General features: G+C 50.0%; 1 protein-coding gene across 3 annotated transcripts in view; it reads right to left on the bottom strand.

Moving 5' to 3' along the window:
• The window catches only part of ZMAT4 (zinc finger matrin-type 4), a 67,096-nt gene that overhangs the window by 42,690 nt on the left and 10,132 nt on the right, over nucleotides 1-14,274 (bottom strand). For all 3 annotated transcript variants that reach the window (XM_055696348.1, XM_027803723.2, XM_005438030.3), the window contains exon 2: nucleotides 5,533-5,634. In XM_055696348.1, coding sequence (XP_055552323.1) covers nucleotides 5,533-5,634 — 102 coding nt within the window. The remainder of the gene's footprint in view (nucleotides 1-5,532; nucleotides 5,635-14,274) is intronic.

The raw sequence follows: 14,274 nt of genomic DNA, 5'->3' as shown, positions 1-14,274 counted from the left end.
GGTGGAATCTGAGAGCAACTTTGCATATTTGGTAATTTTCCTGCAGGATTTTCAAGGAGAAACTTGAAAATAAATGGTAACATCTTCCTAATGGCTGTGAACACTTCTACATAGAGATGAGGATGCGGAGCCAACTAAGAAAGCTTAGCTTTTTAAATTTATGGAGCAGCTCACCAAAGTGATTGATACGGCCTCTCTCAAAGACAGAGCTGGAAGGAAGTTTTAAATTACAGGTGATCTAGAGAGTATCCAGCAGCAAAGAGGCTTCCCACTCCAGAGGAAGGTGAGATGCAGACATTCAGAAAAGGAAAAACTCATCTCTGGGGCACAGACTTTCAATCGCATTGCAGCAAGTACAGTACATTTTAATTTTTTTCTCCTGTTCAGCAAACTCCCTGGCACCGGCCACTTCCCAAATCACTGGTGCCCTCTGACCCTCCCCGATGCCTCCCACACTCTTCCCCATGCAGGGCAGCAGCCACTGTTGAGCATATTAAGCAGCTGGTAAAGCGGCCACACAAAACCTAGAGCTTCTGATCACAGGGCAGGAGCCCCAGTTATTTCTTTGCAATACCTTTGAGGCATGAATAGCATTTGAATAGCGATGCTTTGTTGATAAAAGTCTCCGGAGCCTGATGTAGATGTAGCAGAAACCATGTGCTCAGAATCCCAGCCTTTGACAGGCTCTCTGTCTCCTCAAACAGGGCTCTGCGCGAAGGTGCAGACGCTGGGTAGCTGCCTTCTGGTTCTCCCACCCACAGATGTCATTTAAAAACACACACAAAAAAAATTTTAAAAAATCAATCCCTTCATTTCAAAGTTGTGCTTGAAAGACACACACCGTCTGTGCCATTGAAGCAGAGCAGAAAGGTTGATAGCTGCGAGACACTCCCCATCTCCACGGCCAGCACAGAAGGTGCCCCAGAGGATGGTGCTGGCAGACATGCCCTCCCCCCCTTCCCTGCCACCCAGGGCACTACGAGGAGGTGGCCAAGGAGGGAGCTGCCATGGCACAGCCCAGGCATCCCCCCGCTCCACATATGCCACAGGAGCCAGCTGATGCTGATGGCCATTAAAGAGTGTCAGGAGGATGCTGGTCCCAACCTCGTGCAGACCAAGCATCCTGTCTGGAAGGGGTCTGCCTGCTGTGCCCCCACGCCTGGCAGCGAGCAAGCCAGGAGCCTTGGAATGCCCTCCCTGCACCAGATGGCACCCCACGTTTGGCCACCACTTGCCTGATGCAGCCAGCTATAGTTTAGAACGTTCTGCATCACTCTGCCCTTCTTTGTGATTCTTTATCTAATCAGTCATCCCGTTTCCTCTGTGCTCCTCCAAGGGGGAAAGGAGAGCCAGCGCACGTGAGGAAAGCCTGGCACATCACTGCAGCAAAGTGAGCTATCACCACACAGGGATTTTATCAGGCATCCATACTTGCATGCTTTATTCCAGCAGCAGAAATGGGAAGGGAGTTTTCTGATACTTCAGGGGACAAATTAAGATATTCACTTACTTTAAGAGTTAAAATATCCAAACGCATGATCTTTCAGGCATCAACAACAACCAGTAAGACTCGTTCTCATCTCTTTCTTACCACTGTATGGAAGCTAACCGATACCTTTAAAGCAACCTCCCAGGATATTCAGCACCACAGCACACAGAGAGCTTGTGAAGGCTTTTTCTCATTTGGTTGCCTGCAACTTCATTACGAGTCAGTATCCCAAGGCCAGCACCTCAGATCAGCTCTGCCCTAAGGTGAATCCTGGACAGGAGAGCGGTACCTGGCAGTTTCACAGGGATGGAAAGGAGAGCAAAGGTGCAGACATATCAAAGCCAGAGACACAGTTGCACAAAGCACACAAGGGCAGTATTTTGCTGTATGTCAAGCTGGAACTAAAAATATGCTGTGAACACCCTGATTCTTTTGTCATTTTTCCACTACACTTGCCCTTGGAAATAATACCACTTAATATTGGGCGACTGACATCAAATTATTTTTTATTCCTGGCAAAGTAGTGCAGAAGTAGGAAAGAGTTATTGGTTGATGATTTGGAGAGGGAAACGAGACAGCGATTGGAACTGACTATTCCTGTTTGGCAAGATAAAAACATCCCCCTTTCATACACTGTTTCCCTCTATTTTCTTACAGAGAAATGTCTTATTTTGCATGCACAAAGGAGCCAAGATTTCAGTGCCTGGCACAAAGGCTGCAGATCTTATTTGCTGTGCTAGAGAGGCAGCAGATAATTTCCCTTTCTCTCCAAGCTCTGGCTCAGCAAGGGTAAGGGCGCTGCTGATCAAAACAAACCATGCCACAGAGGGAGAAGATGCATTACCAGCACAGTCCAGCAGCTTGTGATCGCTGGTTTCCAGTACAGTCTTCTGCAGTTACCTTCACCAGCTCTGAGCGCCGGGCTCGGTGCGTTTGGCACGCTGCTTGGCTTGCTCCACACGCCTCTTGGCAAAGGCAGACAGACCCCTGGTGCCCCAGCAGACCCCAGAGCTGCACCAGCACGGAGGTCCACCGGTGCCCGCGGGTGGCCAGGCTGGCACCAGCTCCGGGTGCTCCCCGTCCGCTGGTCCCTCCTTCAGCCGACCAAAGGAAACAAATGCTCAGGAGCACAGGGGTCCGGGCTGGGCAAGAAGTTGCCCCAGGCAGCTCTCCCGATGTCAGTGAGCACACTGAGCTGGCTGCAGACGCTGAACTGTTCTGATTAAACCGCATATACCACACCAGTATGTAATTTCTGTTTTGCAGTATTTCGCTTTTCTCCATACAGTTCAAGTCAATTCAAAATGAAAAGTTTTGCTCTGTGCAAAAAGATCATTTACATTGTGGTTTTATTGTGTGCTTTGTTACTGACAGTTGTTAGCGTTCTTCCCAATCAAAAAGCTGAAACAAAGTAGCTTTAGAAGATGAAATGAAAATTAATTTGCAGAAAATTTAGCCTTCTGAAGTTGATATCTACCCTATGAAAATAATCACTTTTGACCATAGACTGCTTTTTAAAAGAAGAAAAAGAAAAAAGAAAGGTGTGAAAATTGTGACCAGCTGCTTTTTGATTAGGAAGAAACAGTGAATTTTACATTCCTCTATTAACTAACAGGCTTGCAGCAGGGGCCGGCGTTCTCAGACAGGACGGAGCTTGGGGACATTCAGCGCCACAGTTTTGTCTCCTTTGTGGGGCAGATGCTCGGACCAAACTCCTTACGAAACAGCGTCAGAGCAAGAATTATTTGCAGAAATTATCTTCCAATAATTTTCCATGATTAATGTACACAGGGAAATCACACGCACACTGCTCGTTCGATGTCTGACTACAAAAAGAGGCCAAGTTCACCTAACAAGTGACTCACTGCAAATGACTTGCTCAGGTCTCTGGAAACCCCGTCCAGCTCGCATTGGGAAGGAGCTGGGAGCACTGCAGAGCGGTTTCCCATTCACATTTGCAGTCAAGGCACACGGACTCAGAAGCCTCCCCCACAAGGCTCCGTGCTGCACTGAGCTGCCAGCAGCCCAAAGGTTCTGTCGGTCGCCTGCGTGGAGGAAAACACTGGGGCACGGCTGCGCCCGGACGGGGCTCCTCGTGGGCACGCCTGGCACCCCGCACCACCTTCCCTGTAAAACCTTGGGGCAGGTTTCCAGCCCTCGCTGCATCTGTGGGTCTCTTGGGACCAGGTATGAGGAGGATGTGTGTCACGCCCCAGAGCAGTGACCAGAACAGACACTCCAAGGCGCTAAGCCGAGAGCAGAGGCAGCTGTGGGGCCACGGCAAAGCACCGCACAGCTGTGGGGCAGAGGCATCCCCAGCCTCTGGGGCCACCAGAGGAGACCCCCAGCCAGGGCGGGGCCCATCCCCCTGCCCTGCTCACCCTGTCCACCCCCCTGCTTTGCATTAGGCAAGCCAGCAGGCAAGGTCAGGAAACAACATTCTTGTGCCAAAAGTCTACAGCAGCTGCTGGGATTTCACAAGGGATGACAAATGAGCACAACACCTCACACTAGAAATACACAACAGAAACCCGTGTTGTTTTCCACATTTCAAAAACATCTATGAATTAATGATTCAGCTCATACCTACAATTACAGGACAGGCGCAGAAGAGAAGAGATTGGCTGAGCATCCCATTGCTCACCAGTCCCTACTCCCATTTCTGCGGCAATGCTTCTGCCTCCTGTAGACAAAATTTGGCATCCACATCCCCCGTTATCAAGATCTGGAAGATGTCCCTAAAACTGCAGCCTTAGACTTCACAGCGGCTGCCAGGGACCTCTGCTGCACACTGAGGGCAGCCAGAGGAGCATTTACAGGAGAGGTCTTAAGAAATTTACCGATATTTTTATTTATATATATATATATATATAAGTGCCTTACAAGTAAACGTGCATTATTGTTTGCACTGTTTATTAATGTGGCACAGCACCCTTGGATACCGTACATTGATTACGCTTCCCATATGTCTCCACTGGCCATCCTGAGACAAATGTCTCCCTCGCATATCCATTGCTAAACGCTCGAATTGGAGCAAAAGTTTAAGGAAACTTAAATCTTCCAGGCCTCTTACCACAGATTCTGGTTTTGCTGAAATACTACAGACACTGATAGTATCCGTGTATCCAAAAGCAGGGGCAAAATGTAGCTAAGCTCCCCAGATTCTCCACATGCATCACTGCTCCAGGAGTCCTCCAGGAGAGACTGGACCATAGCATGAGTGCTTCTGCCACCTGGCACGGCTGACACAGCCAGGCAGCACTGGGGGGAGAGTCCTCTGCTCCCTGCACAACCAGCACACAGCGCGAGCCTGCACCCTCCTCTCCACCCCAACGTGAATGAGAAAACGTCTGTTCTCCTGTGGGGCTAACATCCAGCAGCCACTCACCGTGACAAGGACCGTTTCCCACGGCCAAGGGAGCCCGTGCCGCGGCACAGACCGGCAGCAGGTCTCCCTTCTCGAAGGACTTTGCAGCAGCATATCCCTCAGTAATTTCCTCCCTTGTTTAACAAGAAGTTACTTAATTTTGTTTTGAAGATACGCAGTGCTGTTAATTGCAGTTCTAACACGTCTCTAATAATATATCCTTTCTAATTGTTTATTGCTTACCTACCTTAAATACATTCACAAATACTAATGTATTCTCTGCACAATCAGTGATTCCTACTCAAAGCATACTGCGGCACATTTAACACAAAACCTTGAGTTCATTTTGCTGAACTCTTAATTGATGCCCTTTCTAACCGTGCTCCTTTGAAAACTAGCTTTCAGTCACATTCAAATTGCAGCCTGACTTTGTAAATCAAGGCAGAAGAAAAATACAGTCGTGCAGCAGACAACATTGCAGTGACATCATCTGCAGAGTAAGAGGCCACCAGTAAAAATAGTATTTTGAATCTTGAGTTTTCAGAAAGGAACTTTAACTGCTGGCGCAGCTACTTGCTGGGGAGGCAGTAGCTGATGCCACCCCATAAAACAGGCAGCTGGAAGCAGCAGTGATGGAGGAGTTACAAACTGGCAGAGTTACCAAAGAGCATCCTACCTCGTAATGGGCCACGCGCTGGGACTCTGATATTAGCTGAGCGCTGCACACTTTGCAGTAGCTTTCAGTGAATAATTCCTGGTCGATGTCAGAGGATTTCATCTGTTCACAACAGAGAGAAGAGACAACAAGCAGAATCAGTTACAAAAGGCAGGCAGAACAGGACACATTTGGTGAGGGTCCCTGAAGAGATGAGCAAAACAACGTCCCAGGTGAGCGGTTCTTGCCACCACAAGGGAACAAAACCAGCATTATACAGGTGCAAGTGTTAAACACGGACGGTTGCCACCATCCCCAACATCTACAGTTCAGAGTCCCCGGGTTCATGCACAACCAGCCTGTGCCGAGCGTTCATTCCTCACCCTGCAAGAGCTCTGGGCACAGCTGGAGACCAGTGATGTGCCAGGGCGGCCGAACACACACCTGTGCCCGAGGACCCCAACCCACTGTACGCCCGCAGATACGGCGAGATTCCTCTGCAGCTCTGCAATCATATTTACTATGTGAGCTACAGTTGTAAGTGGCTGTTCTTCTCCATTACCTTTCATATCTAGAAATCCCACATACCTAACCAGCTATAGCATGTATCACTCACAGCTCAAAGCACACTTAACCATTTGTTATACAACACCAAAGAGTTGCTAAAGAGTTTTATAGAAAACACAAACATTGCCACAACCTGGAGGAAGGTGTTTTTAAGCTGGAAGGGTGCTCTGCTATATTTCTCAATTTAGACACGGAAGGAAATTGCTTGTGTGATTTACTGGGCTGTGCTGTTCTCAAGCAGCTGTTTAAATATTTGTGCATTCCCCCCAACTTCCAGCAAGGACACTACTTACAAAACCAGCTTGCTGAGTGACCTGGCTCACAGGAATACTTTAGTTCTCTGTTCACCCGTTCGTGTTAAGCAAGCAACTGTAGGTACCCAGCTCTGAACCGGTAACAAAGACACTATCAGGAAAGTTGTTGCTTATAATAGACCGAACCCAGGCAGAGCCAGAAAACAGCAGAAGTAGCTTCATAGGGTATTTTTTAAAAAACACCAAAAACCAACAAAGAAACAATTTTTTTGTTTCAAGAGGGAAATTCAAGAGGGAAAACAGAAGCCAATGCCTTCTAACTAATGCCAAAATAAAGTCTATTAATTCACAATCATAACAAACCTGGGCATATTGAAGACTGATGACACAGTTTTTATAGAGTTTATCCCACTGACTGGGAATAAAAACAACATGGAAATGAACAAGTTATGAGATATGATTAGCAGAAAAACAATCAGGTGGAGAAAGACCTGGCATTGGTGGGCTGTGCAGCGGAGCTCAGGCTGGGTACAGCCCAGACCTCTCTTGGATGCCGCTCCGGCCTGACAGCACATTCCCTGGGCTCAGCAAATGAAGCTTTCTGTGCACACCTGCCTGCCAGCCCACACAGCAAGAGCTGCTGACTGGAGGTGGTTGCACAGAACCCCTAGATCAGAGGTCCTCAAACGACGGCCCGCAGGCCAGATACGGACCCCCAGGGTCCTCCATCCGGCCCCCGGTATTTACAGACACACACCCCGCCCCCCCACCCCACCCCCGCCAGGGGTTGTGGGGGGAAACCAAGCAGCCGCAGATGACTGCCTGCCACTTCATCCGCGCGCTGGCCCCCTGGTTAAAAAGTTTGAGGACCCCTGCCCTAGATGCATTGCTGCCTCACAATTATTAAGAACCCTGCACGTTTTATGAAAACAAGCAGCTGAGTGGACAACAGAGGTCCTGGTGAGACTGACCTGACCCTGGCTCCAGGAAAAGGTTTATTTGGGTGTTCATGGTCTATGGACAAAAGACACAGATCTCAGAGCTCCTCTGACGGTGCCCTTGCTCTCTGATTCTGCAAAGACATCTGCTTGTTTTCTTTTGCTGTCTGCCTAGGTTTAATCTTCATTTATCCTGCCTACAGAAACGCTGCATTGAGAAGCTTTCAAAGACACCCAAAGACCCTTTTAAGAGTACAAGATGTGTTGCAAAATTGCATCAAAGGCAAAATAAAGTGGGGGGAAGAAATCTTGCTTAAACACAACAGATTGACACAAGGCAAACCAAAGAATCTCATTAAACCTCAATCCAGCAACCAAGGCAGAGGCAGGTAGCATCGCCTTCATTTGCATGCGGTTTGCAACGCTCACCATATAAACTCTCATTGCAAAAATCAGAGTAAATCAAAAGCTGCTCAGTATTAGCTTAGCCCTTCTTGTTCTGATAATAGATCCCAACTCTGTTCTTCCTCGAACACATGTATCTCCCGAAGGAAGGGCTGTCTCTCACCACGTGCCCTTTGTTTACCCATGCAGCAAACTCACAGCTGTGGCTCGGGGCAACAGCTGCTTTGCTCCCATTCTCCTGCCCCACTCCCAGAACTGGGTGCATCATCCCCACTGGCAGGACCACGTTGCTCTGCCCAGCCGTCACTTGAGCACCTCAGCAAGGAGCAGCTCTTTCTTGGCTGCTTTCACCCTGCTCTCTGCAGCGGGACAGCCGGGCACCACGTTGCTTTGACCTCCTTGAGCAGTTGGCTGGGTCCCACTGTTGTCTCGTTGCCATAGTCCAATTGAACTGCCGGTGAAAACTGCTGCTCGGGGACCAGGTCTTTTTGCTTGACTTCAAGCACTGGATGCACAAGCAAGCAGCGATGCCACAGGAGATGGTGGTTCCCCGAAAGCCCTCCGTGCCCCTGGGAAGCACAGCGAGCCCAGGATCACTAGAGCTTGCAGGGCAGCAGAGCCTCTTGTCAGGGAGCAGAAATGTGTCCTCCTCATACCTGGGATCCTGGCAGAGGGTTTCACTGCTTGTTTTTGAATGCATTGCTTTTTAATAGTGATGAAAAGCACAGCAAGGCAGAGGAGTGAGGGATGCGGATTAGGGAGAACAGGAGAACAAATGAAAGCAAAGCCTCCTTCATGCTTCTGCATGAATATATTAGGCTAAACTGTAGAGAGGATTCAAGCATATGTAAGCTTGGCTACTTAAAATGATTAGAAAGCTCTGGTAACAATAACTGCTTCAGGCAAAATTTATTATGAAAGGTTTGACAAAAATAATAGATTCACCTTAGCAAGGAAGATTTCCACATAAGCAATCCACTACCAGCACCCATTTATACAAAACACCCTTGCAAAGCTGCAACTAAAACCTACACAGCCTAAGAACAAGTTAAAACCCAGGTACCAGCTATTGCCTTGAGAAAACATACTTTCGCTTGTCCCACATAAATGCAATAGAAGAGCAAAAGCCTCTTCCCCTTCTCAGTAGCCTCCTAATTATCTCTCTGCTGCTGGAGAGCCCCCAGATAGCTTTCCTCCCCTGAGTCCCTTCCAGAGGACTGAATTTGGCTGCTGCAACCTTTTACGTTTGGTGGCTGGTTCCTTTGCTTTTCTTAAAATACATTTTTTTCTGGACTTTTCTGTTTTCCTTTCTAAGGTAACATGCTAGAGCAGTACATCAAACGGACCTCAAGGTAATACTCAGTGAAATGAATACACGAACACGCATCTCTCCCTGCCATGTGTTTTACAGCAGTCTCTCTCTCTCTCTCTCTGCAACTGTCCCCAGGGTGCAACTGGCTGGTCTTGCATGTAGACCATAGGAAAGGTCCAGGGCTGGTATCTCCCCTGGGATCTGCGCAGAGACCCGTTTATGATGCCAGAACCAAACGAGGGGCCTGCCTGCTGCCTACGAAGGGGTTGGTACAGCGGTTAGCAGCGAGGCAGCCGCAGGTGGCCAGCTGATGGCATCTGTGCAGAACTGCAAGGGCTCCCCACTGCAGGGAGAGGCAGGCTCCAGGCACGAAGCCCTGGGAAAAACAGAACAGCCTTGTGTGGGTACCTGACCTAAAAGCAGCACTTTCTCCTGCACCAGAAAAGCTCCCTTTCCCCCGCCCTCCCTGTTAGCCTTGTCTCAGCTACACTCTGCATTATTGTTTTGTGGGTCAGCCTTAGCAGTGATTTACTCATTTCTTCCACCTGCAAATGTCATAAAAGGAGTTCATAAGCAATTAATATTTATATTTTTTTAATCACTTAATTCTACTCTGACTCTCCCTGCCTATAAGTGCCTAACAGCTCCTAGAACTGACTAGCCTTTGGCTGATCCTCACCACGCCGCCCATCTTTGTCAAAAAGCAGAATGGAACGAAGGGTTTTCTCCACCGCCAGCCATTGCCGCGTACAGGGCTGCGAAGCACCGCGTGCCTCCGGGACACCTGGGGGAGACCTGCAGGTGCTGAGCACCGAGGGACATGTGCCCTGCACGGTCTCAGAGGCTTTTCTTGCTGACAGCTGAGAACGAACACGCGATTGCAGCCTTCCAGCCAAGCTCAAACTGCTCAGCTGAGCAGAAGCACTTGGTCTGCACACCAAGGTCTAAACATCTAAAACTCTTTGTCTCCCGCTCCTCAGGTGGGGTCATGAGCAGGGGGCCTCCACCACGCACATGGATCGCTATCTCCTTTCAGACGGGTTTATTATTGCCTGTCATGCTGGCACTCAAGTGTCGAGGCTCCCCCTCCCTGCCTCAGACCTGTAACCTCTGCACATGTCAGCTCAGCATCTCCAGGAATGGCAAACTGTGTCATAAGAGACTTCATTTTAAATACCTTGTGCCATATGGCTATGATTCTTCTCAGCAGTTTCAGTGACTATAACAGCTTAATGAAAATCAATTTGATGAGGCTGACTCCAGTTTTTGGCAACTGTTAGAAAGATGCTAACTAAGTTGCATTAAATTTCAGAGGACAGCAATTCACATATTGACATCAGAGACATATTCAAAGCCAAATTCCTTTTTAAGGATATGCTTTGCACCAGCTGAACCCCACCAGACATGGACACGCGCTGAATGCATACCTGTTACAAAGGAGAGCAGTGGAAGCACACCTGTAGTAAGTGCTTTTGCAATCCAGACCCAGCCAGGACACCAGAAGTGCTACAGGACCTCAGTTCGGTCTAAAGTGCCAGCTGGGTGGGTCCCAGTCGCAGCAGCCTTTTGCTGCTGTAACAGCCCTGGGGGTCCTCATTCGCAAGGCAGGAGCAGAAGCACAATCTGCAGTCACTGCTAGCAAATGCTTCCCCACCATGCTTCTGACAAATACTGTTGCAGCCTCCTTTCTGGCAATCTTCCCCCAGCAAACTGCTTCTATTTTTATTGTTGTATACTCCCTGTTATCACGTTCATCGCCCCCTTTTTTTGAGCGATGAGCTCAGTGAATAGGAAAATAAGTTCTTTCAGTAATGGGAAATTCACGACTGGTAGCAAAAGTTCCAGAGTACACAACAAAGAGGAACAAGACAGAGGTTTTCTAATTCTGAGTTTTGCCTTTTATATCACTTCACAGACCACCCTTGCTGTTGTTCACTGCCAATTATTTCCGTATTTCAACAATAAGCAGAAACCCATGAAAACCCCAAGAAGCTGCAGATGACTTCATACCACTTTGGGGTAGGGAGTTTGAAAACGCAGCACCACCGCTCGCCTGGCCAGCAAACGCAGCACCACCGCTTGCCTGGCCAGCAAACGCAGCACCACCACTCGCCTGGCCAGCAAACGCAGCACCACCACTCGCCTGGCCAGCAAACGCAGCACCACCGCTCGCCTGGCCAGCAAACGCAGCACCACCGCTCGCCTGGCCAGCAAACGCAGCACCACCGCTCGCCTGGCCAGCAAACGCAGCACCACCGCTCGCCTGGCCAGCCCGCTGTCGGAAGCAGGTACCTTGCAGCTTCTCCAAATTCTCTTCCTGCGCTGCTGCTGGCGGATCCCATGGCACCTACAGCAACTGCTCAGGAGGGGACATGTTAAGTGGAGGCAGCAAATGAAGGATCTAAATCTGAGATTACAGCCAAGTCCCTGGGTAACCGTTGTCTGAACTTTACAACACGTCTCAGGTACAGGGATAAAAGTTACAGGCAGACATCCCAGAAGCTACCGACTCAGCTGCTGCAACCACAGACCCACACCCCAACCCTGCCCTCACCCGGCTGAGACCCTGCAGACCCAGAGGACTCTGAGCAGGAGGCAGCAGTGACCTGTGGACACCATCCAGACCGAGCAGGAGAGGCGACCCCCGCCCTGCTGCGGGCACTGCCTCACCACGCTCTGCCGAGAGCACCCAGTGCCAGCGGGAAGGCAACCGCTTCCCACCCTCTCTGCTGGCTCTGCCTCCCTCTGGTTGCTTCCAGCTGTATTTCTGCCTTTCCAATTGAACTTTTTAATTTATTTTTTTTTAAAATCACTGTTTCTCAGTGCCAGATTTTCCCCCTAGCCCACGCCCAAACACTGCCACCAGGTTTAGGGGAGCATCCCCCCAGCTACCCTCTGCTCAGGGCTGCTCTCCCCGACGCAGCTCGGACCCACACCCCTGCCTGCAACCACACCGGGGAAAATCCACCCGGAGCAGCCACACCGAGACCATCAGCTGATGAAAGAAGACTGGCTTTGCACCGTCATTTAACCAGCAGGTATCTGAGAGCTTGGGACACATCAGCCCCTCGGTCTGGCCCACCCGTGGTGCTGGGCACATGCCAGCGTGCTTCACCCTGTGCCAGAGCTGCCCCGTGTGGGTGCTCATTCAACCACGTGCTTGTTGCACTGCACCAGGAATTTCTGCACCGTTCATTTCCCTTACTGTACAACCAAGGACAAAGAGCACTATATGATAAAGCACGGAATTCAGCAACTCTGTTTCTCCCAGCCAAGTGGAAAAAAAAATAATTGTGGCCCCTTATCCAATTTACTCTCAAGAGCCTTAATCACCTTTCCCAGAATTAACAGCTTCTGAAACCTCCGTATTGGAGCACTAGAGAAATGGCAACTGAGCATGTGCATAAATGCCAAATGCAAACGATCCAAAACCCAAATGTCCCGATTTTCATGTTATCTATTATTTGTGCCTTTTGCTGCTGTCACTCTCTCATGGATCAACACCTTGTGTAACACTTCCTGGTTTCTTCTGTTGTTTAATTTGTCTTGCAATAAAAAGGAAAAAAAGTCTTTACTAATAATTAATGTGCTTTCAGCAACTCTGTCACTGCACTTACAACAAGGCATCTGAAGACATGCAAAATACTGCCTTTTGAAGTGCCTCATTTCCCACCACTATCAGCATGATGGATGGTTGAGCCTGTTCCACAAGTGCAATTCTCCTCCTGCATTTATTGCCTTGAGAAAGGAGCACTCTGGGCGCCGGAGACCACAGCAGCATCCCACCACAGAGAGCACCACTGGCTACCGAGAGAAAAAGGCAGGGGCCGGGGCAGTACATCAGAGCAGCGCTGCCCTGCCAGCTTTCCCCAGGGAAGAGCATCAGGCAGCAGACACGGCGGGATGTCCCGCAGCAATGGTGGGACCCTGTGCAGCCCACCCCGAGCCTAGTGCAAGAGGGCAAATATGCAGCTGCGGGGTCTGCAGCCCCTGCCTGTACCAGCACCTGGATTTGCCTGCTCTCCTTTCACAGCCCCGGCGGAAGCAGGATGGGGCCCGCACCAGCAAGTGACGTGACGGAGCCTGGCAATCCTGCATCCCGATGGTGATGGTGGCAGCGTCCCTACCCACAAAGGCCTCACTACAAGCCGTGCGTGCTATTTTCAGTTTCTCCTGTTCTCCTGCCAAACCAAAAATTCTCCGTGCCCATCCAGCTGTGCTGCACATCTGCCACCTCTGCCACACATTGTCTTCCCTGTGTTTTTTGGTTGGTTTGGGGGTTATCTGTCATCTCCCTGCTCCCTCCGCTCCTGAAATCCTCTCTCGAGTCAGTTTGCTTCCCTTCTGCATTCAGCCTCTGATGCATTTTGACACACTTTATTGGAGCCTTGAAAATCAGAACAAGATTGTGTGTGGCACGAGCTGGGGAGCAGGAGAGAACCCTGCACGTGGCCACTGCATGTGTCAAAACACAGAGGAGAGGCTGCAGAGAGCAACACGGAGGAGACGGAGCATCAGTGCCGACCAGTCTTAAGCTAAGCATCCCGAACACACAACTGCGCACTGCCTCCCCCAGCATAAGCAGCCAAACTGCTCCTTCGTTGGGATCCTTCTTGATGTTTGCCAGGACTAAGGGACACTCGGACAGCAACAGTGTCCTCTCAGTGGAGGAGACGATGTTTTTGAAGGGAGCCTGGCAGCACCCACGTTGTGGAGAGGAGAATACCCGTGCTGGTGCCTGTCCCCGCCGCAGAGAGCGAGGAACACCACACAGGACGAAGAGTGCAGGCACACAGAGAGAGACCGGCTGCACGCTCCTCCGCACAGGATTCAGCTGCAAGCGCAGGATCCCACCAGCAATGTCTCACCAAATTCCCCTGAGACTCATGAGCAGGGTGGGGAAAGCTACCAGATGTTCCCACCTCCTCACCTTATCACAGGTGCTACCCAGGTTACCATTTAGAAATAGCAGAACCAAATAGCATAAAAAAACTGATGAGCATTCAGGAAAAAGTGCCCTCCGGCCAGAGCAAAGCCACAAAATGCAGATGATGCCTCCCAGGCAGAAAAGCAGCAAGGCCAAGGCTGCGGGGGCACCCGGTGTTCTGCATCCCCCAGCCAGCACCACGCCACACAGCATGGCACCCACTTGGCACGGGAGTGACAGACGTGCAAGCTCACGCATGGCAGTAAAACGCAGCTGGTGCCTTTTTGACTGACTGACTGTCTGAGGTGGGAACAAAGGGCAAGCCGAGGAAGTTACAGGTGGGTAGATTTAGAGAGCAAA

Source organism: Falco cherrug, chromosome 18 (genome assembly GCF_023634085.1).
Source record: "Falco cherrug isolate bFalChe1 chromosome 18, bFalChe1.pri, whole genome shotgun sequence".
Classification (NCBI taxonomy): domain Eukaryota; kingdom Metazoa; phylum Chordata; class Aves; order Falconiformes; family Falconidae; genus Falco; species Falco cherrug.
The sequence above is the reverse complement of the archived record's forward strand: the minus strand, read 5'-3'. Positions and strand labels throughout refer to the sequence as shown.